This window comes from Larus michahellis, unplaced genomic scaffold (genome assembly GCF_964199755.1).
Source record: "Larus michahellis unplaced genomic scaffold, bLarMic1.1 SCAFFOLD_488, whole genome shotgun sequence".
NCBI classification, from domain to species: Eukaryota; Metazoa; Chordata; class Aves; order Charadriiformes; family Laridae; genus Larus; species Larus michahellis.
This window is the reverse complement of record NW_027436383.1, coordinates 4,639-31,134: the sequence shown is the minus strand read 5'-3', so window position 1 is coordinate 31,134 and position 26,496 is coordinate 4,639. Positions and strand designations below refer to the sequence as shown.

At 66.6% G+C, this 26,496-nt stretch overlaps 1 protein-coding gene across 1 annotated transcript; it reads right to left on the bottom strand.

Moving 5' to 3' along the window:
• Window positions 1-200: 200 nt before the first annotated feature.
• On the bottom strand, window positions 201-25,559 carry ATP2A1 (ATPase sarcoplasmic/endoplasmic reticulum Ca2+ transporting 1). Its single transcript, XM_074571950.1, has 23 exons — window positions 25,149-25,559; window positions 22,161-22,178; window positions 20,569-20,651; window positions 20,164-20,268; window positions 17,778-17,916; window positions 17,396-17,476; window positions 16,776-16,861; window positions 15,073-15,370; window positions 13,963-14,129; window positions 13,400-13,488; window positions 12,082-12,184; window positions 11,842-11,973; window positions 10,585-10,710; window positions 10,275-10,493; window positions 9,281-9,616; window positions 7,167-7,387; window positions 5,512-5,714; window positions 4,581-4,666; window positions 3,755-3,888; window positions 3,045-3,162; window positions 2,273-2,390; window positions 1,311-1,353; window positions 201-271 (listed from the first exon to the last, which is right to left on the bottom strand). Exons 1-22 carry the CDS (start codon window positions 25,264-25,266, stop codon window positions 1,349-1,351), a joined length of 2,985 nt encoding a protein of 994 aa, XP_074428051.1. The 5' UTR covers window positions 25,267-25,559; the 3' UTR covers window positions 201-271; window positions 1,311-1,348.
• Between the last annotated feature and the right edge of the window lie 937 nt (window positions 25,560-26,496).

The window sequence follows — 26,496 nt, the reverse complement described above, 5'->3', positions numbered from 1 at the left end:
GCGAGGGGGTGCCCCATAGCGCCGGGGGGGGGGGGTGTGTGTCTGCCCCATAGCAAGGGGGTGCCCCCCAGCAGAGGGGTGCCCCGCTGCAGGAGGCTGCCCCATAGCGCTGGGGGGGGGAGGGGGGGGGGGGAGGGAAGGGGCTGCCCCATAGCGAGGGGGTGCCCCGTGTCGAGGGGGTGCCCCACGGCGATGTGGGGCTGCCCCACGGCGGGGGGGTGGGGAACACCCCGGGGTCACTTCCGCTTCTTCCGGACGTCCTCGGTGTCGGCTGTTGGGGGGGGGGGGACACACACATGGTGACGTCATGGTGACGTCGTGTGACGTCATGTGTCCACCCCCCCCCCCCGCTGCCCCCCAACTCCCCCTCCCCCCCCCCCCCCCATCACCGTCCTCCCCCCGCGATGGGGGGGGACGCGAGGGGTGACGGGGACACAGACGTGGGGGGAGGGGGACGGGGGGGGTGACAAGGACGTGGGGGGCGACGGGGGGACAGGTGTGGGGCGCGGGGGACACGGGGGGGGGACAGGGACAGGGGGAGGGGGGTGACGCAGCCGTGGGGCGATGGGGACACGGGGGTGACAAGGGGACATGGGGGGGTGACGGTGACACGTGTGGGGTGACAGTGACACGTGTGGGGTGATGGTGACACATGGGGTGAAGGTGACGTGGGGTGATGGTGACGCGTGGGGTGACAGTGACATGTGGGGTGACGGTGACAGTGACAAGGGGGTGATGGTGACACGTGTGGGGTGATGATGACATGTGGGGTGAAGGTGATGTGGGGTGATAGTGACGCGTGGGGTGATGGTGACGGGTGGGGGTGACGGTGGCACGTGGGGTGACAGTGATGCGTGGGGTGACGGTGACACGTGTGGGGTGACGGTGACATGTGTGGGGTGACGGTGACAGTGACATAGGGGTGATGGTGATGTGGGGGGTGATGGTGACACATGTGGGGTGACGGTGACGCTTGTGGGGTGACAGTGACACGTGTGGGGTGATGGTGACACATGGGGGGTGATGGTGACACGTGGGGTGACAGTGACACATGTGGGATGATGGTGATGTGGGGGGTGATGGTGACACATGTGGGGTGATGGTGACACTTGTGGGGTGATGGTGACATGTGTGGGGCGACGGTGACACGGGGGTGACAGTGACACATGGGGGGTGACGGTGACACGTGGGGGGTGATGTTGACATGGGGGGGTGACAGTGACACATGTGGGGTGATGGTGATGTGGGGGGTGATGGTGACACGTGGGGTGACGGTGACACGGGGGGGGTGACGGTGACACGGGGGGTACCTGTGGCCGGGCCCGAGGACGATGGAGGGGACACGAGGTTACGCTACGAGAGGGGAGGAACCGAGAAGATGGCGGTGAGAGGGAGGAGGGGACACGGAGGGGACATGGAGATGGTGGTGGGGACACGGAGATGGTGGTGGGGACGTGGAGGGGACACGGAGGGGACAGGAGATGGTGGCAGGGACATGGAGATGGTGGCGGGGACACGGAGGGGACATGGAGATGGTGGTGGGGACAGTGAAGGGATGGAGGTGACCAGGAGATGGTGGAGGGGACACAGAGGGGACACGGAGGGGACAGGAGATGGTGGTGAGGATGTGGAAATGGTGGTGGGGACATGGAGGGGACATGGAGGTTACCAGGAGATGGTGGCAGGGACACGGAGATGGTGGAGGGGACGTGGAGATGGTGGAGGGGACACGGAGATGGTGGAGGGGACGTGGAGATGGTGGAGGGGACACGGAGATGGTGGAGGGGACGTGGAGATGGTGGCGGGGACACGGAGGGGACATGGAGGTTACCAGGAGATGGTGGCAGGGACACGGAGATGGTGGTGGGGACGTGGAGATGGTGGAGGGGACACGGAGATGGTGGAGGGGACGTGGAGATGGTGGCGGGGACGTGGAGATGGTGGCGGGGACGTGGAGATGGTGGCGGGGACACAGAGGGGACATGGAGATGGTGGAGGGGACGTGGAGATGGTGGAGGGGACACGGAGGGGACATGGAGGGGACAGAGGTGACCAGGAGATGGTGGTGAGGACGTGGAGACGGTGGTGGGGACGTCGGGGACACGGGGAGGGACAGAAGGGGACAGGGAAGGGACCAGGAGAGATGGAGGTGACCATGGAGGACGGAGGTGGCCATGGAGGATGGAGGTGGCCATGGAGGACAGAGGGGACCCGAGGGGACCCATGGGGACGTCGGGGGGTGGTGGCCGTTGGGACGGTGACGTCCCCTCACCCTCCAGGTAGTTCCTGGCGACGAACTTGAGGGCCTCGTCCAGGAGGATGACGGGGAAGGAGATCTTCAGCACCATCAGCCAGTGCGTCACCGACAGCGGCGTCAGCTTGAAGATCATCTGGGGCGGGGGGGGGACGACACACGTGGGCCATGAGGCCACCAACCCCACCCCCGTGGCCACCAACCCCCCCCATGGCCACCAACCTCCCCATGGCCACCAACCTTCATGGCTTCCAACCTCCCATGGCCACCACCCCAGACGGCCACCAACCCCCCCATGGCCACCAACCCCCATGGCCACCTCCCCAGATGGCCACTGACCCCCCATGGCCATCAACCCCATGGCCACCAACCCAGATGGCAACCAACCCCCCATGGCCACCAACCCCCCCATGGCCATTAACCCCATGGCCACCAACCCCCATGGCCACCACCCCAGATGGCCACTGACCCCCCCATGGCCACCACCCCAGATGGCCACCGACCCCCCCATGGCCACCACCCCAGATGGCCACCGACCCCCCCATGGCCACCACCCCAGATGGCCACCAACCCCCCCATGGCCATCAACCCCATGGCCGCCAACCCCCATGGCCACCACCCCAGATGGCCACCAACCCCACCATGGCCACCAACCCCCCCATGGCCATCAACCCCATGGCCGCCAACCCCCATGGCCACCACCCCAGATGGCCACTGACCCCCCCGTGGCCATTGACCCTGTGGCCACCAACGCCCCCCCCGTGGCCACCAGCCCCCCAAGCCCCCTTACGGGCAGGGGGTCGATGTAGAGGATGACGAAGTGGAGGGACATGGAGAGGCAGATGGAGCCCATCAACCAGATGTTGACCCACGGCGGCATCCGGGCCAGGGACTGGTTCTCCGAGAGGCTGCGGGGGAGGGGGGACACGGCACGTGGGGACGGGGGGACACCAAGGGGGACACCAAGGCGGTGGGGGGGTGGCGAGGATGGGGGTGGCGGGGGGGAAGGTCATGGTGATGGTGATGAAGGTGATGGCGGCGGTGAAGACGGTCGTGGTGGTGGTGGTGAAGGTGGTGGTGAAGGTGATGGTGAAGGTGATGAAGGTGATGGTGAAGATGGTGGTGGGGATGAAGGTGAAGGTGGTGAAGGTGATAAAGGTTAAGGTGAAGATGATGGCGGTGGTGAAGATGATGATGGGGAAGGTGGTGGTGAAGGTGATGAAGGTGATGGTGAAGATGGTGGTGGGGATGAAGGTGAAGATGGTGAAGGTGATAAAGGTTAAGGTGAAGATGATGGCGGTGGTGAAGATGATGATGGGGAAGGTGGTGGTGAAGGTGCTGCTGGTGGTGGTGGTGAAGGTGCTGAAGGTCATGGTGAAGACGGTGGTGGGGACGAAGGTGATGATGGCAAAGGTGGGGAAGGTGAAGGTGGTGGTGAAGGTGGGGGTGATGGTGATGGTGATGATGATGGTGATGGTGGAGGAGACGACCGCCCCCTACCTGTTGAGGGCGTTGCACATCTCGATGGTGACCAGGACGGAGAGGGCCATGGTCATGGGCACCGGCGACTCGAAGATCTCACAGTCCAGGCCCTCGAAGTCCGCGTTGTGCTCCGTGCACTGCATGAAGTGGGTCTGGGGGGGACACCGGGGGGGACGTCACCGCCATGGGGACACCCGGGCGGCGAGGGGGGGGGTCACCGTGGGGACGGGGAGGTCAGGACCTGGGACCTTGAGGTCCCCATGGGGACGGGGAGGTCACCACGGGGAACTTGGGGTCATGACAAAGACGCGGGGGACACCACAGGGACTCCACGACCACCACGGGGACCCTCACACAGACCTCGGGGTCACCATGGGCATGGCGGGGCCGCCACAAGGACCTCGGGGCCACCACGAGGACCTTGGGGTCACCATGGGCATGGCAGGGCCGCCACAAGGACCTCGGGGCCACCACGAAGACCTCGGGGGTCACCATGGGCATGGTGGGGCCACCACGAGGACCTTGGGGCCACCACGAAGACCTCAGGGTCACCATGGGCATGGCAGGGCCACCACAAGGACCTTGGGGCCACCACGAAGACCTCGGGGTCACCATGGGCATGGCGGGGCCATCAGGAGGACCTCGGGGCCACCACGAAGACCTCGGGGTCACCACGGGCATGGCAGGGCCACCACAAGGACCTCGGGGCCACCACGAAGACCTCGGGGTCACCATGGGCATGGCGGGGCCGTCAGGAGGACCTTGGGGCCACCATGGGATCACGGGGACCCTGGGGTGACCTTGGGGACACCGTGGCTGTCGTCGGGGGGGGTCGGGTACTCACCAGCTGGTGGTAGCTGACGTTGGGACCATCATCAGCGTAGAGGAACCACCAGGCGGCCGCCCCCACAGTGGCCGCCCCCACGTACCCTGGGGAGACACCACGGAGAAGGGGGTGAGCGGCCACCACCGCGGGGGCCTTCAAGGGACCACCACCGCGGGGGCCTTCACGGTGGCCCCATGGAGGTCTATAAGGAACCATCATGGGGGTCTACAAGGAACAGCCATCGCAGGGGCCTACAAGGAACCATCATGGAGGTCTCCAAGGTGGCCCCATCATGAGGTTCTCCAAGGTGGCATCACCAGGAGGTTCTCCAAGGTGGCACCATGAGGTCTCCAAGAGAACACCATGGGGGTCTCCAAGGTGCCACCACCGTGAGGGTCTCCAAGAGAACACCATGGGGGTCTCCAAGGTGCCACCACCATGAGGGTCTCCAAGAGAACACCATGGGGGTCTCCAAGGTGGCCCCACCGTGAGGGGCTCCAAGAGAACACCATGAGGTTCTCCAAGGTGGCCCCACCGTGAGGGTCTCCAAGAGAACACCATGGGGGTCTCCAAGGTGCCACCACCGTGAGGGGCTCCAAGAGAACACCATGGGGGTCTCCAAGGTGGCCCCACCGTGAGGGTCTCCAAGAGAACACCATGGGGGTCTCCAAGGTGGCCCCACCGTGAGGGTCTCCAAGAGAACACCGTGGGGGTCTCCAAGGTGGCCCCACCATGAGGGGCTCCAAGAGAACACCGTGGGGGTCTCCAAGGTGGCCCCACCGTGAGGGGCTCCAGGAGAACCCCATGGAGCAACACAAGGTGCCACCACCGTGAGGTTCTCCGAAGTCCCACCGCCCTGAACTTCTCCAAGGCGCCACCAGCCAAGGGGCCACCCGGAGGTCCCCGAGGTGTCCCCCCCCCCCGCCCCCAGCCCGGGCAGATGTCTCACCCCCGATGGCCAGGTAGCGGAAGAAGAGCCAGCCGCTGATGAGGGGCTCCTTGGGGCTGCGCGGTGGCTTGTCCATGATGTCCAGGTCGGGGGGGTTGAAGCCCAGGGCGGTGGCCGGGAGCCCGTCCGTCACCAGGTTGACCCACAGCAGCTGCACCGGGATCAGGGCCTCGGGCAGCCCCAGCGCCGCCGTCAGGAAGATGCTGGGAGGGGGGGTAGGGGGGGTCAGGGGGGGACTGGGAGGGACTGGGATGGACTGGGAGGGACTGGGGAGGACCAAGGAGGACTTGGAAGGGGCAGGAGAAAGTGGTGGGACTTGGAGGAACCAGGGGGTTGGGTGGGAGTAGAAGGAAGGTGGGGAGATGGGGAGCACTGGGATGGACTGGGGTGAACTGGGATGGACTGGGGGGAACTGGGATGGACTGGGAGGGACTGGGAGAGACTGGGAAGGACCAAGGAGGACTTGGAAGGGGCAGGAAGGAGCTGGAGAAAGTGGTGGGACTTGGAGGAACCAGGGGGTTGGGTGGGAGTAGAAGGAAGGTGGGGAGATGGGGAGCACTGGGGTGAACTGGGATGGACTGGGGTGAACTGGGATGGACTGGGAGGGACTGGGAGGGACTGGGGAGGACCAAGGAGGACTTGGAAGGGGCAGGAGAAAGTGGTGGGACTTGGAGGAACCAGGGGGTTGGGTGGGAGTAGAAGGAAGGTGGGGAGATGGGGAGCACTGGGATGGACTGGGGTGAACTGGGATGGACTGGGGGGAACTGGGATGGACTGGGAGGGACTGGGAGAGACTGGGAAGGACCAAGGAGGACTTGGAAGGGGCAGGAAGGAGCTGGAGAAAGTGGTGGGACTTGGAGGAACCAGGGGGTTGGGTGGGAGTAGAAGGAAGGTGGGGAGATGGGGAGCACTGGGGTGAACTGGGATGGACTGGGGTGAACTGGGATGGACTGGGAGGGACTGGGAGGGACTGGGGAGGACCAAGGAGGACTTGGAAGGGGCAGGAGAAAGTGGTGGGACTTGGAGGAACCAGGGGGTTGGGTGGGAGTAGAAGGAAGGTGGGGAGATGGGGAGCACTGGGGTGAACTGGGATGGACTGGGGGGAACTGGGATGGACTGGGAGGGACTGGGAGAGACTGGGAAGGACCAAGGAGGACTTGGAAGGGGCAGGAAGGAGCTGGAGAAACCGGTGGGACTTGGAGGAACCAGGGGGTTGGGTGGGAGTAGAAGGAAGGTGGGGAGATGGGGAGCACTGGGGTGAACTGGGATGGACTGGGGTGAACTGGGATGGACTGGGAGGGACTGGGAGGGACTGGGGAGGACCAAGGAGGACTTGGAAGGGGCAGGAGAAAGTGGTGGGACTTGGAGGAACCAGGGGGTTGGGTGGGAGTAGAAGGAAGGTGGGGAGATGGGGGGACACCAGGGTGAACTGGGATGCACTGGGAGGGACTGGGGGTAACTGGGAAGGACCAGGTGGACTGGGAGGACCAAGGAGGACTTGGAGGACCAAGGAGGACCTGGAGGGGTCAGGAAGGAGCTGGAGAAAGTGGTGGGACTCGGCAAAACCGTGGGATCGAGTGGGAATAGAAGGAAGGTGGAGACACGGGGTGAACAACTGGGGTGAACTGGGAGGAACTGGGAGGCCGCCGTCTCACCAGACCACCTCCCCGACGTTGGAGGAGATGAGGTAGCGGATGAACTGCTTCATGTTGTTGTAGATGGCCCGACCCTCCTCCACCGCCGCCACGATGGTGGAGAAGTTGTCGTCGGCCAGGACCATCTCGGAGGCCGTTTTGGCCACCGCCGTCCCCGAGCCCATGGCGATGCCGATCTCCGCCTTCTTCAGCGCCGGCGCGTCGTTCACCCCGTCGCCCGTCTGCGGTGGGGAGATGGGGGTCAGCCATGGGGCGCCCAAGGGGGTGGGGTGGGGTGGGGGCACCCAAGGGTGGCAGTGGGTCAGCCAAGGTTGATGATGGGTCTGGGAAGGGTCTACCAAGGGGGTGGGAGGTGTATTAAGGGGGGGTGGGGGGTCTCCCAGGTGGGTAGTGGGTGCCCCCAGGGCGCTGAGGGGGCACCCAAGGGGGTGGTGGGTCAACCGAGGGGGTGGTGTGTCAACCAAGGGTCTACCAAGGGGGTGGTGGGTCAACCGAGGGGGTGGTGGGTCAACCAAGGGTCTACCAAGGGGGTGGTGGGTCAACCGAGGGGGTGGTGGGTCAACCGAGGGTCTACCAAGGGGGTGGTGGGTCAACCGAGGGGGTGGTGGGTCAACCAAGGGTCTACCAAGGGGGTGGTGGGTCAACCGAGGGGGTGGTGGGTCAACCAAGGGTCTACCAAGGGGGTGGTGGGTCAACCGAGGGGGTGGTGGGTCAACCAAGGGTCTACCAAGGGGGTGGTGGGTCAACCGAGGGGGTGGTGGGTCAACCAAGGGTCTACCAAGGGGGTGGTGGGTCAACCGAGGGGGTGGTGGGTCAACCAAGGGTCTACCAAGGGGGTGGTGGGTCTACCAAGGGGGTGGTGGGTCAACCGAGGTTGACGATGGGTCTATGAAGGGTCTCCCAAGGGGAGTTGGGGGGGGGGGGGGGGGGGGGGCGCACCCAAGGATGGTGGTGGGTCAGCCAAGGTTGATGATGGGTCTCCCAAGGGGGTGGTGGGTGCCCCAAGGCGGTTGGGGGGGACACTCAAGGGGGTGGTGGGTCACCCAAGGGTGATGATGGCTCTACCTGTCCCTCAGGACCACCCCCCCAGAGGGATGACGAACCCCCAAAACCGCGTTAAATCAATTGGGGGACCCCCCCCCCCAACAGGAACCTCCCAAAATGATGATGGATCCCCAAAACCACGTTAAATCAATACAGGACCCCCAGGAACGTCCCGGAGGAATGATGGACCCCCAAAACCACGTTAAACTGATTGTGGGACCCCCAGGAACCTCCCGGAGGGATGATGGACCCCCAAAACCACGTTAAATCGATTGTGGGACCCCCAGGAACCTCCCGGAGGGACGATGGACCCCCAAAACCACGTTAAATCGATTGTGGGACCCCCAGGAACCTCCCGGAGGGACGATGGACCCCCAAAACCACGTTAAATCGATTGTGGGACCCCCAGGAACCTCCCGGAGGGACGATGGACCCCCAAAACCACGTTACATCGATTGTGGGACCCCCGGGAACCTCCCGGAGGGACGATGGACCCCCAAAACCACGTTAAATCGATTGTGGGACCCCCGGGAACCTCCCGGAGGGACGATGGACCCCCAAAACCACGTTAAATCGATTGTGGGACCCCCAGGAACCTCCCGGAGGGACGATGGACCCCCAAAACCACGTTAAGTCGATTGTGGGACCCCCGGGAACCTCCCGGAGGGACGATGGACCCCCAAAACCACGTTAAATCGATTGTGGGACCCCCGGGAACCTCCCGGAGGGACGATGGACCCCCAAAACCACGTTAAATCGATTGTGGGACCCCCGGGAACCTCCCGGAGGGACGATGGACCCCCAAAACCACGTTAAATCGATTGTGGGACCCCCAGGAACCTCCCGGAGGGATGATGGACCCCCAAAACCACGTTAAATCGATTGTGGGACCCCCGGGAACCTCCTGGAGGGACGATGGACCCCCAAAACCACGTTTAATCGATTGTGGGACCCCCAGGAACCTCCCGGAGGGATGATGGACCCCCAAAACCACGTTAAATCGATTGTGGGACCCCCAGGAACCTCCCGGAGGGATGACGGACCCCCAAACCCCGCCCCAGGCCCCTCACCATGGCGGTGATCTCATCGAAAGACTGGAGGAACTCGACGATCTTGGACTTGTGGGTGGGCTCGACGCGGGCGAAGCAGCAGGCGCGGCGACAGGCTTCCCGCTGCTCGGAGGGGGGCAGGTCGTCGAACTCCCGCCCCGTGTAGGCCTTCCCCGTCACCTCCTCCTCCTCGCTGAAGATGCCGATGCGGCGGCAGATGGCGATGGCCGTCCCTTTGTTGTCCCCCGTGATCATGATGACCCGGATGCCGGCGTCCCGGCAGAGGCGGATGGAACCCATCACTTCTTTCCGGGGGGGGTCCAGCATCCCCACGCAGCCCACGAAGGTCAAGTCCATCTGTGGGGTGGGGTGGGGTGGGGTGGGGGAGGCGAGAGCCGTGGGATGGGGGACAGCAAAAACGGGGACATCGGACACCCTCGAAGGACCAAAAAGTCCCCCAAAAAGCTTCATGTGGTCTATGTGGGGCCAAGGACCCCCAAGAAGGGGAGGTCGGATGCGCTCGGAGGACCCAGAACCCACCAGAGAAGGTTCTACGTGGCCGCAAAGGACCAAGGACCCCACGGGGAGGGCGTTACGTGGCCGCTGGGGACCAGGGACCCCCCAAAAGGGGACCTTGTACGCCCTCGAAGGCCCAAGGACCCCCAAGAAAAGGTCCCGTAGGGCCATATGGGACCAAGGACCCCCAAAAGGGGACCTCGTACGCCCTTGAAGGCCCAAGGACCCCCAAGAAAAGGTCCCGTAGGGCCATATGGGACCAAGGACCCCCAAAAGGGGACCTCGTACGCCCTCGAAGGCCCAAGGACCCCCCAGGAAAGGTGTTACGGGGCCATATGGGACCAAGGACCTCAAGGAGGAGACCTTATAGACCTTTACCGACCCCACGCCCCCCCCAAGAAGGGGGTCACGCGTCACCGGAGACCCCGAGGAGACCCTTCTAGGAGTCCCCACGGGAGCCAGGACCCTGCTGCCCCCCCCCCCCCTCCCAAAAAATCACCTCGTACTCGGCGAACTTGGTGGAGTCCTCCAGGACCATGTCCTCCTTCTTGGGGGGGGTGTCGCGGGTGGCCAAGGCCAAGCAGCGCAGGGTGTCCCTCCCCGTCCCCCACTCCTTGATGACGGCGAGGATCTTCTCCTTGACGGCCGGCGTCAGGGGGACCCGCGTGGTGCCCACCCGCACGTAGTTACAGCGGTCGATGACGCCCTCGGGGGCACCCTAGGGTGGCGGGGAGGCCGTGTGACACGGAGGGGACGCTCCGGCGGCAAGGCGGCCACGGGGCGGTGGGGACGTGGGGATGGGGGCTCACCTTGACGAACATCTTGTTGCCCACGGCGGCCCGGGAGGCCTTGGCCGGGGAGCAGTAGACGGACATGGACTTGCGGTCGCGGGAGAACTCCAGGGTGAACTCCTTCTTCATCAGCTGCTTGATGACCTTGGGGACGGGGACGTCGTGATGGGGGGACACCAAGGGATGGGGACACCAAGGGACGGGGACGTCATGATGGGGGGACACCAAGGGACGGGGATGTTGTGATGGGGGGACGCCAAGGGATGGAGACGTCGTGACGGGGGGACACCAAGGGAAGGGGACACCAAGGGACAGGGACGTCATGATGGGGGGACACCAAGGGATGGGGACGTCGTGATGGGGGGACGCCAAGGGAAGGGGACACCAAGGGACGGGGACGTCATGATGGGGGGACACCAAGAGATGGGGACACCAAGGGATGGGGACATCATGATGGGGGGACACCAAGGGATGGGGACGTCGTGATGGGGGGACGCCAAGGGAAGGGGACACCAAGGGACGGGGACGTCATGATGGGGGGACACCAAGGGATGGGGATGTCATGATGGGGGGACACCAAGAGATGGGGACACCAAGGGATGGGGACATCATGATGGGGGGACACCAAGGGATGGGGACGTCGTGATGGGGGGACGCCAAGGGAAGGGGACACCAAGGGACGGGGACGTCATGATGGGGGGACACCAAGGGATGGGGACGTCATGATGGGGGGACACCAAGAGATGGGGACACCAAGGGATGGGGACATCATGATGGGGGGACACCAAGGGAAGGGGACGTCATGACAGGGGGACACCAAGAGATGGGGACACCAAGGGACAGGAATGTCGTGATGGGGGGACACGAAGGGAAGGCGACGTAGTGATGGGGGGACACCAAGGGATGGGGACGTCGTGATGGCGAGGGACAGGAAGGGAAGGGGATGTCATGATGGGGGGACACCAAGGGATGGGGACGTCGTGACGGGGGGACACCAAGGGACAGGGACGTCATGATGGGGGGACACCAAGGGATGGGGACGTCGTGATGGGGGGACACCAAGGGAGGGAGGCGGTGGGCGTCAAGCGAGGCAACAGGGGGACGTGGGGAGGACAGTGGGGTCAACGGGACCCATGGGGACGTGGGGGCAGCACGGCGGAAGGTGGGGACGGGACCCCTGGGGCCACGTGGAGGACGGGGCGGGGTGGGGGGTCATCGAGACGCGGAAGAAGAGGTGGTGGCCATGGGGGGGGACACGCGGGAGGGGACACTTACGGAGTTGCAGGCGTTGGCCCGCTCCACCTTGGAGAGGTTGCGGACGTCGGTGTTGAAGACGTTCATCTTCTCCACCAGGCAGGTCAGGGCCGTCTCCGTGGCCTCCCCCACCTTCTCGTAGACGCCCTTGGACTGCGGGGGTGGGGGGGGACACACAACACGCGGTGTCACCTGGCGAGGCGGCCACCGGCGGGGGGGGGACGGACGGACGGACGGGGGACACCGGGGGACACGCGTCACCTCGTTGTAGTCGAGGGAGGAGTCGTTGCAGAGGGCGCAGATGGTGGCCAGTTCCACCAGCCCGTCGTACTGCCCGGCCTTCACGTGCTTCTCCTGCTTCATCCTGGGGTTGGGGGGACGGCGGGGGGTGGGGGGCAGGGACACGACACGCCGGGGGGCGTCCCAAGACCCGTCCCCTTGGGTGCCACGATGTCCCCTGAGGTCCCTCGGGGTGGCCCGGCACCTCCCGGGAACCTCCGGTATCTCCCCGCGTGTCCCTCCACGGACCTTCTGAGGTCCCCTTGGGTGGCCCCGTGACCTCCAGGACCCTTCTGGGTGCCACAATGTCCCCAAGGACCTTCTGAGGTCCCCTTGGTGCCCCGATGTCCCCAAGAAGCCTCTGATGTCCCCTTGGGTGCCCCCGTGTCCCCGAGGACCTCTTGAGGTCCACTTGGGTGTCCCAACATCCCCAGGAGCCCCCTGAGGTGCCCTTGGGTGGCCCCACATCCTCCAAGGACCCCCGATGTCCCCTTGGTGCCCCGATGTCCCCAAGAACCTCCTGAGGTTCCCTTGGGTGGCCCCACGTCCTCCAAGGACCCCCGATGTCCCCTTGGTGCCCCGATGTCCCCAAGAACCTCCTGAGGTTCCCTTGGGTGGCCCCACGTCCTCCAAGGATCCCCGATGTCCCCTTGGTGCCCCGATGTCCCCAAGAACCTCCTGAGGTCCCCAAGGACCCCCGATGTCCCCAAGAACCTCCTGAGGTCCCCTTGGGTGGCCCCACATCCCCCAGGACCCCCGATGTCCCCTTGGCTGCCCTGATGACCCCAAGAACTTCCTGAGGTCCCCTTGGGTGCCCCCATGTCCCCAAGGACCCCCAATGTCCCCAAGAACCTCCTGAGGTCCCCTTGGGTGGCCCCATGTCCCCAAGGACCTTCTGATGTCTCCTTGGTGCCCTGATGTCCCCAAGGACCCCCCGATGTCCCCAAGGACCCCCTGATGTCCCCTCGGGTGCCCCGCCGTCCCCCAGCCCCTCCTGGGCACCCCAACACCCCCCTGGTTGCTCCAACCTCCCCCAGGCCGGTCACCAACGGGGACCTCCACGAAGGGTCGTCACCAGCCCGCGGGGAACGGGGACCACCCCCCCCCAACCCAGGAGGTGCCACCGGGGTCCCGCGGGGGACAGGGACCTCCCCCCCCGCCCCCAGGAGGTGCCACCGGGGTCCCGCGGGGGACAGGGACCTCCCCCCCCGCCCCCAGGAGGTGCCACCGGGGTCCCGCGGGGGACAGGGACCTCCCCCCCCACCCCCAGGAGGTGCCACCGGGGTCCCCCGTGACTCACACGTCTCCCTCGGGGGCGTAGGTGGAGCCGGTGATGGAGAACTCGTTGAGGGAGCAGACGTCGCCCTCCACCTTGTCCACGATGAACATCTGGGGTGGGAGGGGGGGGGGAAGAGAAGAAGGGGTTGGGGACATCCCGGGGGGACGTCGGGAGGACCTTGGGGACGTCGGGGGGACGTCGGGGCAGCCAAGGGGACCTGGGGGATGTCGGAGGACCCATGGGGACAGCAGGGCGTCCAAGGGGACACGGGGGGGTTCTCGGGGACGGGGAGGCACCCGAGGGGACGCCGGGGGTCCCTTGGGGACATGGGGGCACCCCAGGGGACACGGTGGGGTCCCAGGGGGACCTCGGGGCACCCCAGGGGACACGGTGGCTCCTGAAGGACCTCGGACCACCCAAGGGGACACAAGGGGCTCCTGGAGGACCTCGAACGGCCCGCGGGGACACGAGGGTTCCCAGGTGGCCTCGGACCACCCCCGGGGACGTTGGGGCAATCCCGGGGACACGGCGGGGTCCCAGGGGACCCCGGGGCACCCCCCCCGGCACCAGCCCCGCCCCCCCACCTTGCAGACGGACATCTGGTTGGTGGTGAGGGTGCCGGTCTTGTCGGAGCAGATGACGGAGGTGCAGCCCAGGGTCTCCACCGAGGGCAGGCTCCGGACGATGGCGTTCTTCTTGGCCATGCGCCGCGTCCCCAGCGCCAGGCAGGTGGTGATGACGGCCGGCAAGCCTAGGGAGAGGCGGCCCCCTCAGCCCCACGGCGCGGCCGCCGGCCCCACGTGGGACCAGGGAGGGGTGGGAGGTGCGCGGGGCACCGAGAAAGGGCGTCACGGGCCCACGCGGGACCGGAAATAGACGTTATAAACCCACGTAGGGCCAAGAACGGACGTTATAAGCCCGTTTACGACCACAGAAGAACTTCAGGAACCAACGGGAGACCAAGGGTGGCCTTCAAAACCCACAGGAGACCAAGGATGGACATTGTAAGTCCATACGGGGTCAAGGATGGACGTTATGAGCCCGTATGGGGTCAAGGGTGGCCTTCAAAACCCACAGGAGACCAAGGACGGACGTTACAAGCCCATATGGAACCAAGAATGGACATTACGAGCCCGTATGGGGTCAAGGGTAGCCTTCAAAACCTACAAAAGATCAAGGGTGGCCTTCAAAACCCACAGGAGGCCAAAGATGGACGTTACAAGCCCATACAGGGTCAAGGATAGACGTTATGAGCCCGTATGGGGTCAAGGGTGGCCTTCAAAACCCACAGGAGGCCAAAGATAGACATTATAAGTCGATACGGGGTCAAGGATAGACGTTACAGGCCCATATGGGACCAAGAATGGATGTTACGAGCCCGTACAGGGTCAAGGGTGGCCTTCAAAACCCACAGGAGGCCAAAGATGGATGTTACAAGCCCATATGGGACCGAGAATGGACGTTACGAGCCCGTATGGGGTCAAGGGTGGCCTTCAAAACCCACAGGAGACCAAAGATGGATGTTACAAGCCCATATGGGACCGAGAATGGACATTACGAGCCCGTATGGGGTCAAGGGTGGCCTTCAAAACCCACAGGAGACCAAAGATGGACGTTACCAGCCCACCTAAGACCAAGGATGGATGTGGCGAGCCCGTACGGGGTGGAGGAAGGGGACCGAGATGCCACCAGACCTTCTGGGATGGCGGCCACGGCCAAGGCGACGGCGATCTTGAAGTAGTAGATGGCCCCCCGGATCCAGGAGCCGCCGTGGACGGGGTCGTTGAAGTGGCCGATGTTGATGAGCCAAACGGCCACGCAGATGAGGGAGATGACCTTGGAGAGCTGCTCCCCGAACTCATCCAGCTTCTGCTGCAGCGGCGTCTTGTCCTGCTCGGTGGCCGCCATCTCGTCCCGGATCTTCCCGATCTCCGTGTTCACCCCCGTGGCCACCACGATGCCCACGGCTTTGCCCGCCCCGATGTTGGTGCCCTGGGGAGGGGGGGGAAGGGGGGCTGTGGGGGGCGGCGGGGACCCCGGGGGACGCGTGGTGGGACGTGAGGGAGGCGGTGGGACACCAGGGGACATGGGGGGGGTGACGGGGGGTGGTGGGGACATCTGGGGACAATAGGGGTGGGGGGACACCTGGCGGGACCTGGGGGACGTGTGGTGGGGACACCAGGGGACACATGGGGGGACACCAGGGGACGCGTGGTGGAACCTGGGGGACGTGTGGTGGGACACGGAGGTGACACATGGAGGACACGTGGTGGGGCCACCAGGGGACACGTGGTGGGACCTGGGGGACGTGTGGTGGGGCACCAGGGGACACAGCGGGGGACACAAGGGGACGTGTGGTGTGACCTGGGGGACGTGTGGTGGGACACAGAGGTGACACACAGAGGACACGTGGTGGGGACACCAGGGCACACGTGGTGGGACCTGGGGGACGTGTGGTGGGGCACCAGGGGACACACGGGGGGACACCAGGAGACATGTGGTGGGACCTGGGGAACGTGTGGTGGGACACGGAGGTGATGCATGGAGGACACGTGGTGGGGCCACCAGGGGACACGTGGTGGGACCTGGGGGACGTGTGGTGGGACACCAGGGGACACAGGGGGGGACACAGGGGGACGTGTGGTGGGACCTGGGGGACGTGTGGTGGGACACGGAGGTGACACATGGAAGACATGTGGTGGGGCCACCAGGGGACGCGTGGTGGGACCTGGGGGACATGTGGTGGGGCACGAGGGGACACAGGGGGGGGACACAAAGGGACGTGTGGTGGGACCTGGGGGACGTGTGGTGGGACACGGAGGTGACACAGGGAGGACACGTGGTGGGGCCACCAGGGGACGCGTGGTGGAACCTGGGGGACGTGTGGTGGGGCACCAGGGGACACAGGGGGGGACACCAGGGGACGTGTGGTGGGACCTGGGGGACGTGTGGTGGGACACGGAGGTGACGCACGGAGGACACGTGGTGGGGACACCAGGGGACACACGGGGGGACACAAGGGGACGTGTGGTGGGACCTGGGGGACGTGTGGTGGGACACGGAGGTGACGCATGGAGGACACGTGGTGGGGCCACCAGGGGACACGTGGTGGGACCTGGGGGACATGTGGTGGGGCACCAGGGGACACAGGGGGGGACACAAGGGGACGTGTGGTGGGACCTGGGGGACGTGTGGTGGGACACGGAGGTGACGCACGGTGGGGCCACCAGGGGACGTGTGGTGGGACACGTGGTGGGACGCGGAGGTGGCACCGTCCACCACCAGGTGACGGGACACACGGTAGGACCCGGGTGGTGGGAGGCGGGGGCCGGGGGGGGGCCGGGGGGGTGCCGGGGGGTGACAGGGGGGTGACAGGGGGGTGACAGGGGACACTCACGGAGAAGAGCATGTTCTTCTTGTCCTGGTTGACGGCGCGGGGGTCGGGGACGGGGTCCGTGTGTTTGATCACCGACACCGACTCCCCTGGGGGAGAGGGCGCCCAGTCCCGCCCAGTCCGTCCCAGTTCACCCCAGTCTGTTCCAGTTCACCCCAAGTCCCCTCCCAGTCCATCCCAGTTCCTCCCAGTCCCCTCCTGGTTCACCCCAGTCCCCTCCCAGTGCTCCCAGTTCATCCCAGTCCCCTCCCAGTTCACCCCAGTCCCTCCCAGTCCCACCCAGTCCCACCCAGTTCACCCCAGTCCGTCCCAGTGCCTCCCAGTCCCCTCCCGGTTCACCTCAGTCCATCCCAGTCCCCTCCTGGTTCACCCCAGTCCCCTCCCAGTCCCCTTCCAGTCCGTCCCAGTCCGTCCCAGTTCACCCCAAGTCCCCTCCCCGTCCATCCCAGTCCCCTCCCAGTTCATCCCAGTCTCCTCCAGGTTCACCCCAGCCCATCCCAGTCCCTCCCAGCTCACCCCAAGTCCCCTCCCAGTCCCTCCCAGTTCCTCCCAGTGCCCTCCCAGTCCCCCCCAGTCCCTCCCAGTTCCTCCCAGTGCCCTCCCAGTCCGTCCCAGTCCCTCACCAGTAAGGATGGACTGATCCACCCGCAGCGTCGTCGACTTGATGGAGATGATGCGGATATCGGCCGGCACCTTGTCGCCCACTGCCGGGGGTGGGGGGGGGGGAACTGGGAGTTACTGGGAGCCACTGGGAGCCCCAGGGGGGTCACTGGGAGCCACTGGGAGCTCCAAGGGGTTACTGGGGGCTCCAGGGGGCTACTGGGAGCCACCGGGAGCCCCAGGGGGTCACTGGGGGGTCCTCCCAACGTCCCCTGTGACGGCTCCCGGTGTCCCGTCCCCCCGCCGTCCCCTCGTTGTCCCCCCGCCGTCCCCTCACCCGCCACCTCGGCGTCCCCCCGCCGTCCCCTCACCCGCCACCTTGGCGTCCCCCCGCCGTCCCCTCACCCGCCACCTCGGCGATGTCCCCGGGGACGAGGTCCCGCGCCTTGATGCGCTGCACGGCCTTGCGGTCGGCGCGATAGACCTTCCCCATCTCCGGCTCGTACTCCTTCAGCGCCTCGATGGCGTTCTCCGCATTGCGCTCCTGGGGACGGCGCGGGGACGGCCGGGGACAGCGCGGGGACGTCAAGGGAGACACCGCGGGGACACCGGACGGACATCGGGGACATCATGAACGTCAGGAGAACACCAAGGGACGCCACGCAATGCCAGAGGGATGCGGAGAACATCAAGAACGTCAGGAGAACACCAAGGGACACCACGCGACACCAGAGGGACATCGGGGACATCACAAGGGACGCCACAGGACACCGGAGGGACATCAAGAGACACCATGGGGACGTCAAGGGAGACACCGTGGGGACACCAGGGGACACCAGAGGGACATCGGGGACATCAAGAACGTCAGGAGAACAGCAGGGGACACCACCAAACACCAGAGGGACGTTGGGGACATCACGGGGGACACCGCAGGACACCACAAGGAGATTGACAGACACCACGGGGACATCAGGGGACGCCAGAGGGATGCGGAGAACATCAAGAACGTCAGGAGAACACCAAGGGACACCACGCAACACCAGAGGGACATCGGGGACATCAGGGGGGACACCACAGGACACCAGGGGGACATCCAGAGACACCATGGGGACGTCAAGGGAGACACCGCGGGGACACCAGGGGACACCAGAGGGACATCGGGGACATCAAGAACGTCAGGAGAACACCAAGGGACACCACGCGACACCAGAGGGACGTTGGGGACATCGGGGGGACACCACGGGGACATCAGGGGACACCACGGGGACATTAGGGGACACCAGCAGGACATCGGGGGGACGCCATGGGGACATCCAGAACATTAGAGACATCGGGGGACATCAGGGCGTCCCCACGTCCCCACCCTCGTCCCCACGTCCCCATCCCTGTCCCCATGTCCCCATCCCTGTCCCCATGTCCCCAACCCCCATCTCCGTGTCCCCAAGCCCCGTTGGCACGTCCCCAAGCCCTGTCTTTCTGTCCCCATCCCTGTCCCCACGTCCCCAACCCCGTCCCCGTGTCCCCAAGCCCCCTTGGCATGTCCCCAGCCCTGTCCCCATGTCCCCAGTCCTGTCCCCGTGTCCCCGTCCCCATCCCTGTGTCCCCAGCCCTGTCCCCATGTCCCTGTCCCCGTGTCCCCAATCTTGTCTCCATGTCCCCAACCCCGTCCCCGTGTCCCCCATGTCCCCGTCCCCATGTCCCCAACCCTGTCCCCGTGTCCCCAAGCCCTGTCCTCATGTCCCCAACCCCGTCGCCGTGTCCCCAACCCCATCCCCATGTCCCCATCCCCATCCTCGTGTCCCCATGTCCCCGTCCCCATGTCCCCACCCTTGTCCCCGTGTCCCCCATGTCCCCGTCCCCATGTCCCCATCCCCATCCTCGTGTCCCCATGTCCCCGTCTCCATGTCCCCAACCCTGTCCCCATATCCCCGTCCCCATGTCCCCACCCCTGTCCCTGTGTCCCCCATGTCCCCAAGTCCCCGTCCCCATGTCCCCAACCCTGTCCCCGTGTCCCCAACCCCATCCCCATGTCCCCTGTGTCCCTGTCCCCATGTCCCCAGCCCCATTCCTGTGTCCCCAACCCCGTCCCCATGTCCCCATGTCCCCATCCCCATGTCCCCAGCCCCGTCCCTGTGTCCCCATGTCCCTGTCCCCATGTCCCCAGCCCCATCCCCATGTCCCCATGTCCCCGTCCTCATCCCTGTGTCCCCATCCCCATGTCCCCAGCCCCATCCCCATGTCCCCATGTCCCTGTCCCCATGTCCCCAGCCCCGTCCCTGTGTCCCCATGTCCCTGTCCCCCCGCCCCCAGCCCTGTCCCCGTGTCCCCGTCCCCATGTCCCCGTCCCCATCCCTGTGTCCCCATCCCCATGTCCCCAGCCCCATCCCCATGTCCCCATGTCCCCATCCCCATGTCCCCAGCCCTGTCCCTGTGTCCCCATGTCCCTGTCCCCACATCCCCAGCCCCATCCCCATGTCCCCATGTCCCCGTCCTCATCCCTGTGTCCCCATCCCCATGTCCCCAGCCCCATCCCCGTGTCCCCATGTCCCTGTCCCCCCGCCCCCAGCCCCATTCCTGTGTCCCCAACCCCGTCCCCATGTCCCCATGTCCCTGTCCCCCTGTCCCCAGCCCCGTCCCTGTGTCCCCATGTCCCTGTCCCCCCGCCCCCAGCCCTGTCCCCGTGTCCCCGTCCCCATGTCCCCGTCCCCATCCCTGTGTCCCCATCCCCGTGTCCCCATCCCCGTCCCCGTGTCCCCCCCCGTGTCCCCGCGTGTCCCCCCCCCGCCGTTACCTGCCAGACGCCCACCACGGCGTTGGCCACCAGGATGAGGAGGATGACGAAGGGCTCTACGAAGGCCGTGATGGTCTCCTCCCCCTCCTCGAACCAGGCCAGCACCTTGGGGACGCGCAGGGGACGCCGTGACACCGCGGCCGGGTGGGGGGGGGGGGGGGGGGGCGGCGGGGAGGTGGCATCCAGCTGTCCCCCCCCCCGTGTCCCCAATGTCCCCGTTCCCCCCCCCCCTTTTCCACCAGCTGCCGACACTTGAGATGTCACCGGATCCCCCCCGAGGTCACCCCCAAGGACACCCCTCCCCCCCCACAAGCCCCGGTGGATGGCGGGGGGGGGGTGTCCTCGGTGTCACCATGTGTCCCCCCCCCCCCATGGCGATGTCCCCCCCCCCTTGGGGACACTCACGAAGGAGATGCAGGCGGCCAAGAGCAGGATCCGCACCAGCAGGTCCTCGAACTGCTCCACCACCAGCTCCCAGATGCTCTTCCCTGGGGGGGGGACGGGGACAATTGGGGTCAAAGGGCACGGGGACACCCCCCCCCATGAAGACGGGTCCCCCCCAAATGCGTCACCCCCCCCCAAATTGTGTCACATCCCCCCAAAACATGTCGCCCCCCCTGCCTTGAGCTCCTCCACCACCAGCTCCCAGATGCTCTTCCCTGGGGGGGGACACGGGGACGATTTGGGGACAATTTGGGGACAATTTGAGGACAATTGTGGTCAAAGGGCATGGGGACACCCCCCCCCATGAAAATGGGACCCCCCCCAAATGCGTCACCCCCCCCCAAATTGTGTCACATCCCCCCAAAAAGTATCCCCCCCCCCTCCCTTGAGCTTGTGCGCCACCAGCTCCCAGATGCTCTTCCCTGGGGGGGGGACGATTTGGGGACAATTTGGGGACAATTGGGGTCAAAGGGCACGGGGACACCCCCCCGCATGAAAATGGGACCCCCCCCAAATGCCTCACCCCCCCCCGAATTGTGTCACATCCCCCCAAAACGTGTCGTCCCCCCCCCCCCGCCTTGAGCTCCTCCACCACCAGCTCCCAGATGCTCTTCCCTGGGGGGGGGGACGATTTGGGAACAATTTGGGGACAATTGTGGTCAAAGGGCACGGGACCCCCCCCAAATGCGTCACCCCCCCCCGAATTGTGTCACATCCCCCCAAAACGTGTCCCGTCCCCCCCCCTCGAGGTTCTCCACTACCAGCTCCCAGATGCTCTTCCCTGGGGGGGGACACGGGGACGATTTGGGGACGATTTGGGGATGATTTGGGGACAATTTGGGGACAATTGGGGTCAAAGGGCACGGGGACACCCCCCCCATGAAGATGGGACCCCCCCCCAAATGCGTCACCCCCCCCAAATTGTGTCACATCCCCCCAAAAAGTATCCCCCCCCCTCCCTTGAGCTTGTGCGCCACCAGCTCCCAGATGCTCTTACCTGGGGGGGGGGGGATGATTTGGGGACAATTTGGGGACAATTTGGGGACAATTGGGGTCAAAGGGCACGGGGACAACCCCCCCCATGAAGACGGGACCCCCCCCAATGCGTCACCCCCCCCCGAATTGTGTCACATCCCCCCAAAAAGTATCCCCCCCCCCCTCCCTTGAGCTTGTGCGCCACCAGCTCCCAGATGCTCTTCCCTGGGGGGGGACCAGGGACAATTTGGGGACAATTTGGGGACAATTGGGGTCAAAGGGCACGGGGACACCCCCCCCATGAAGATGGGACCCCCCCCAAATGTGTCACCCCCCCCAAATTGTGTCACATCCCCCCAAAAAGTATCCCCCCCCCTCCCTTGAGCTTGTGCGCCACCAGCTCCCAGATGCTCTTCCCTGGGGGGGGGATGATTTGGGGACAATTTGGGGACAATTTGGGGACAATTGGGGTCAAAGGGCACGGGGACCCCCCCCCCAAAATCGTGTGACGTCCCCCAAAACGTGCCACCCCCCCCAAAACACGTCAAACCCCCCCCCCCCCCCGGGCAGGGACTCACCCTCCTCGGCCGGCAGCTCTGTGGGGACAGAGGGGACAGACGTCACGGGGGGGGGACACACACGCGGTGGCACCGGTGTCACCTCCCCCCCCCCGCCCCCCCCCCGTCCCGGCACCCCCAAACCCACGTCCCCGAGGCCGTGTCCCCCCCCCCGTCCCCACCCTCCCTTTCCCCCCCATGTCCCCCATGTCCCCAACCCCCCGCTGTCCCCAATGTCCCCAATGTCCCCCCTGTCCCCGACCCCCCCGATGTCCCCAACCCCCCAACTGTCCCCAACCCCCCCTGTCCCCAACGTCCCCCCGGCCCCACCCTCCCTTTTCCCCCCGACCTCCCCCATGTCCCCCATGTCCCCAACCCCCCCAACGCCCCCGATGTCCCCAATGTCCCCCTGTGTCCCCCCGTCCCCGTTGTCCCCCTTGTCCCCGACCCCCCCGATGTCCCCAACCCCCCCACTGTCCCCACCCCCCCCACTGTCTCCAATGTCCCCAACCCCCCCAACGTCCCCAATGTCCCCCCACGTCCCCAATGTCCCCCCCGTCCCCCCGTCCCCACCCTCCCCTTTTCCCCCCAACCTCCCCCATGTCCCCCTTGTCCCCACCCCCCCCCACTGTCCCCAATGTCCCCAACCCCCCTGATGTCCCCAACCCCCCCAGTGTCCCCAACCCCCCCATGTCCCCCCACGTCCCCATGTCCCCCCACGTCCCCAATGTCCCCCCACGTCCCCCCGTCCCCACTCTCCCCTTTCCCCCCGACCTCCCCCATGTCCCCCTTGTCCCCGACCCCCCCATGTCCCCCAACCCCTCACTGTCCCCAACCCCCTGATGTCCCCAACCACCCCCACGTCCTCATGTCCCCAATGTCCCCCCACATCCTCAATGTCCCCCATGTCCCCATCCTCCCCTTTCCCCCCCGCCCTCCCCGTTATCCCCAAACCCCCAACCCCCCCGCTGTCCCCAACCCCCCCCCGCTGTCCCCAAGCACCCCAATGTCCCCATGTCCCCAACGTCCCCCACATCCTCAATGTCCCCCCACGTCCCCCCGTCCCCACCCTCCCCCTTTCCCCCCCGCCCTCCCTGTTGTCCCCCTCGTCCCCGACCCCCCCATGTCCCCAACCCCGATGTCCCCAATCCCCCACACGTCCCCACGTCCCCAGCGTCCCCAATGTCCCCAACCCCCCACTGTCCCTAACCCCCCCACTGTCCCCCTGTCCCCCCACGTCCCCAATGTCCCCCACATCCCCCCGTCCCCACCCTCCCCTTTCCCCCACCGCCCTCCCCCATGTCCCCCTTGTCCCTGACCCCCCATGTCCCCAACCCCGATGTCCCCAATCCCCCCCACGTCCCCACGTCCCCAACGTCCCCAATGTCCCCAACCCCCCACTGTCCCTAACCCCCCACTGTCCCAAGCACCCCACTGTCCCCCTGTCCCCCCACGTCCCCAACGTCCCCACGTCCCCCCGTCCCCACCCTCCCCTTTTCCCCCGATCCCCCCCGATGTCCCCAACCCCCAACTGTCCCCAACCCCCCAATGTCCCCACTGTCCCCACTGCCCCCCACTGTCCCCCTGTCCCCCACGTCCCCAACGTCCCCCACGTCCCCCGTCCACCCTCCTTTCTCCCCGCCCTCCCCCTTGTCCCCCTTGTCCCCGACCCCCCTGATGTCCCCATGTCCCCAACCCCCCCCATGTCCCCATGTCCCCCCACATCCCAAACATCCCCCCTGTCCCCCCTGTCCCCCGTGTCCCCCCTGTCCCCCCACGTCCCCAACGTCCCCCACATCCCCCCGTCCCCACCCTCCCCTTTCCCCCCCGCCCTCCCCCATGTCCCCCTTGTCCCCGACCCCCCGATGTCCCCATATCCCCCCACATCCCAAACATCCCCTGTCCCCCGTGTCCCCCCACATCCCCAATGTCCCCCACGTCCCCCCGTCCCCATCCTCCCCTTTTCCCCCCAACTCCCCCTGATGTCCCCAACCCCCAACTGTCCCCACGTCCCCAACCCCCCCACTGTCCCCCTGTCCCCCCACGTCCCCAACGTCCCCCACATCCCCCCGTCCCCACCCTCCCCTTTCCCCCCGCCCTCCCCCATGTCCCCCTTGTCCCCGACCCCCCCCATGTCCCCAATGTCCCCACCCCCCCAACGTCCCCATGTCCCCCCACATCCCAAACATCCCCCTGTCCCCCCACGTCCCCAACGTCCCCCACATCCCCCCGTCCCCACCCTCCCCTTTTCCCCCCGACCCCCCCCGATGTCCCCAACCCCCAACTGTCCCCAACCCCGCAACTGTCCCCAAGCACCCCAGTGTCCCCCTGTCCCCCCACGTCCCCCACATCCCCCCGTCCCCACCCTCCCCTTTCCCCCCCGCCCTCCCCATGTCCCCCTTGTCCCGACCCCCCCGATGTCCCCAACCCCGATGTCCCCAATCCCCCACACGTCCCCACGTCCCCAACCCCCCCACTGTCCCCAAGCACCCCAATGTCCCCCTGTCCCCCCACGTCCCCAATGTCCCCCATGTCCCCCATCCCCACCCTCCCCTTTCCCCCCTGCCCTCCCCCATGTCCCCCTTGTCCCCGACCCCCCCGATGTCCCCAACCCCCCCCATGTCCCCATGTCCCCCCACATCCCAAACATCCCCCCTGCCCCCCGTGTCCCCCCTGTCCCCCGTGTCCCCCCACGTCTCCAGCGTCCCCCACATCCCCCTGTCCCCACCCTCCCCTTTTGCCCCCCGCCCTCCCCCATGTCCCCCTTGTCCCCGACCCCCCTGATGTCCCCATGTCCCCAACCCCCCCATGTCCCCATATCCCCCCACATCCCAAACATCCCCCTGTCCCCCGTGTCCCCCCTGTCCCCCGTGTCCCCCACGTCCTCAATGTCCCCCGACGTCCCCCCGTCCCCACCCTCCCCTTTCCCCCCCGCCCTCCCCGTTGTCCCTGTGTCCCCCATTGTCCCCGTGTCCCCCCCGTGTCCCCGTGTCCCCCCCCCGCACTGACCGTTGGGCCCGTACTTCTCCAGGCTCCTCTTGACCTGCTCCGGGGACAGCCCCACGCTCTCCGTCACCCCGAAATAGGCCAGACACTCCTCCACGCTGCGGGCGTGCGCGTTCTCCATCGCCCCCCCGCCCGCGCCGGCCCCGACGTCCCCAACGGTGTCCCCAACGGTGTCCCCAACGCTGTCCCCAACGGTGTCCCCAACGGCGTCCCCGACGGCGTCCCCGACGTCCCCAACGGCCCCGACGGCGTCCTCAACAGCGTCCCCAACTGCGATGGCGTCCCCAACTCTGTCCCCAACTCTGTCCCCGACGGCGTCCCCGAGGTCCCCGCTGCCACCTCTCGGGGGGACACACAAAACGGGGGGGGGGGGGGGAAAGGAGGGGGGGGGCGACCGGGCACCCTCCGGGCACCGACGCGGGGGCTTATGAGGGGCCACCCCCCCCCCCGCCCCCCCCCCCCCCCTCGGGGACATCGCAGCCCCCGGCGTCACTCAACGTGCCACCCCCCCTCCCCCCCCCCCCCGCGGTGTCACCTGGGCCACCCCCACCCCCCCCCAGAGGGTGTCCCGTTCTCTGTGGCACTTGTCACCCCCCCCCCCCATGTCACTTCTCACCCCCCCACATGTCACTTGTCGCCCCCCGTCCCTTGTCACCCCCCCATGTCACTTGTCACCCCCCCATGTCGCTTCTCATCCCCCCCCATCCCTTGTCACCCCCCCCATGTCACTTGTCACCCCACAGCCCTCATCACCCCCCCCCAAGTCACTTACCCCCCCCAAGTCACTTGTCCCCCCCCCATTTCCCCTGTCCCCCCCCACAATGTCCCCTATCCCCCCCCCCAAAGTCCCTCATCCCCCCCCCCGTGTCCCCTATCCGCCCCCCAAGTCACTCCCCCCCCCCCACATCCCTGTCCCCCCCATCCCTTGCCCCCCCCCAAGCCACTTGTCCCCCCCACCGCATCCCCAGCCCCCCCTGCCCCTTATCCCCCCCCCCGCGTCCCCCTCAATGTCCCTTATCCCCCCCAAAAGTCCCCCCCCCCCCCATGTCCCCTGTCCCCCCCCCCGTGTCCCCCCCCCCGGGTTATTTCTGGCCCTGACGGACAGGCGGCACCGGGGCCACGTCCCCCCCCCTCGAAACCAGATCCCCCCCCCCCCCACCGCGTAAACAGGGATTGGGTGTCAGCCCCACGGCCGCCCCACGGCCGCCCCATAGCGAGGGGGGGGGACACACACGCACGCACACGGGGAGGGTCGTGTCCTCGCGCCGGGGGTCAGCGGGGACCGGTTTGGGGGGGAGGGGGGGGGGGCAGGTCTGGGTGTCCCCCCCCCCGCCCAGCCCCACGGCGTCGG

Excerpts from the sequence above, each read along its gene's own strand:
- ATP2A1 (XM_074571950.1), bottom strand. The coding sequence starts at position 25,266 with ATGGAGAACGCGCACGCCCGCAGCGTGGAGGAGTGTCTGGCCTATTTC. Across the intron at positions 9,617-10,274 it reads CCAAGTTCGCCGAGTACGAG|ATGGACTTGACCTTCGTGGG; the intron begins GTGATTTTTTGG and ends CCCACCCCACAG. Across the intron at positions 7,388-9,280 it reads TCGATGAGATCACCGCCATG|ACGGGCGACGGGGTGAACGA; the intron begins GTGAGGGGCCTG and ends TCCCCACCGCAG.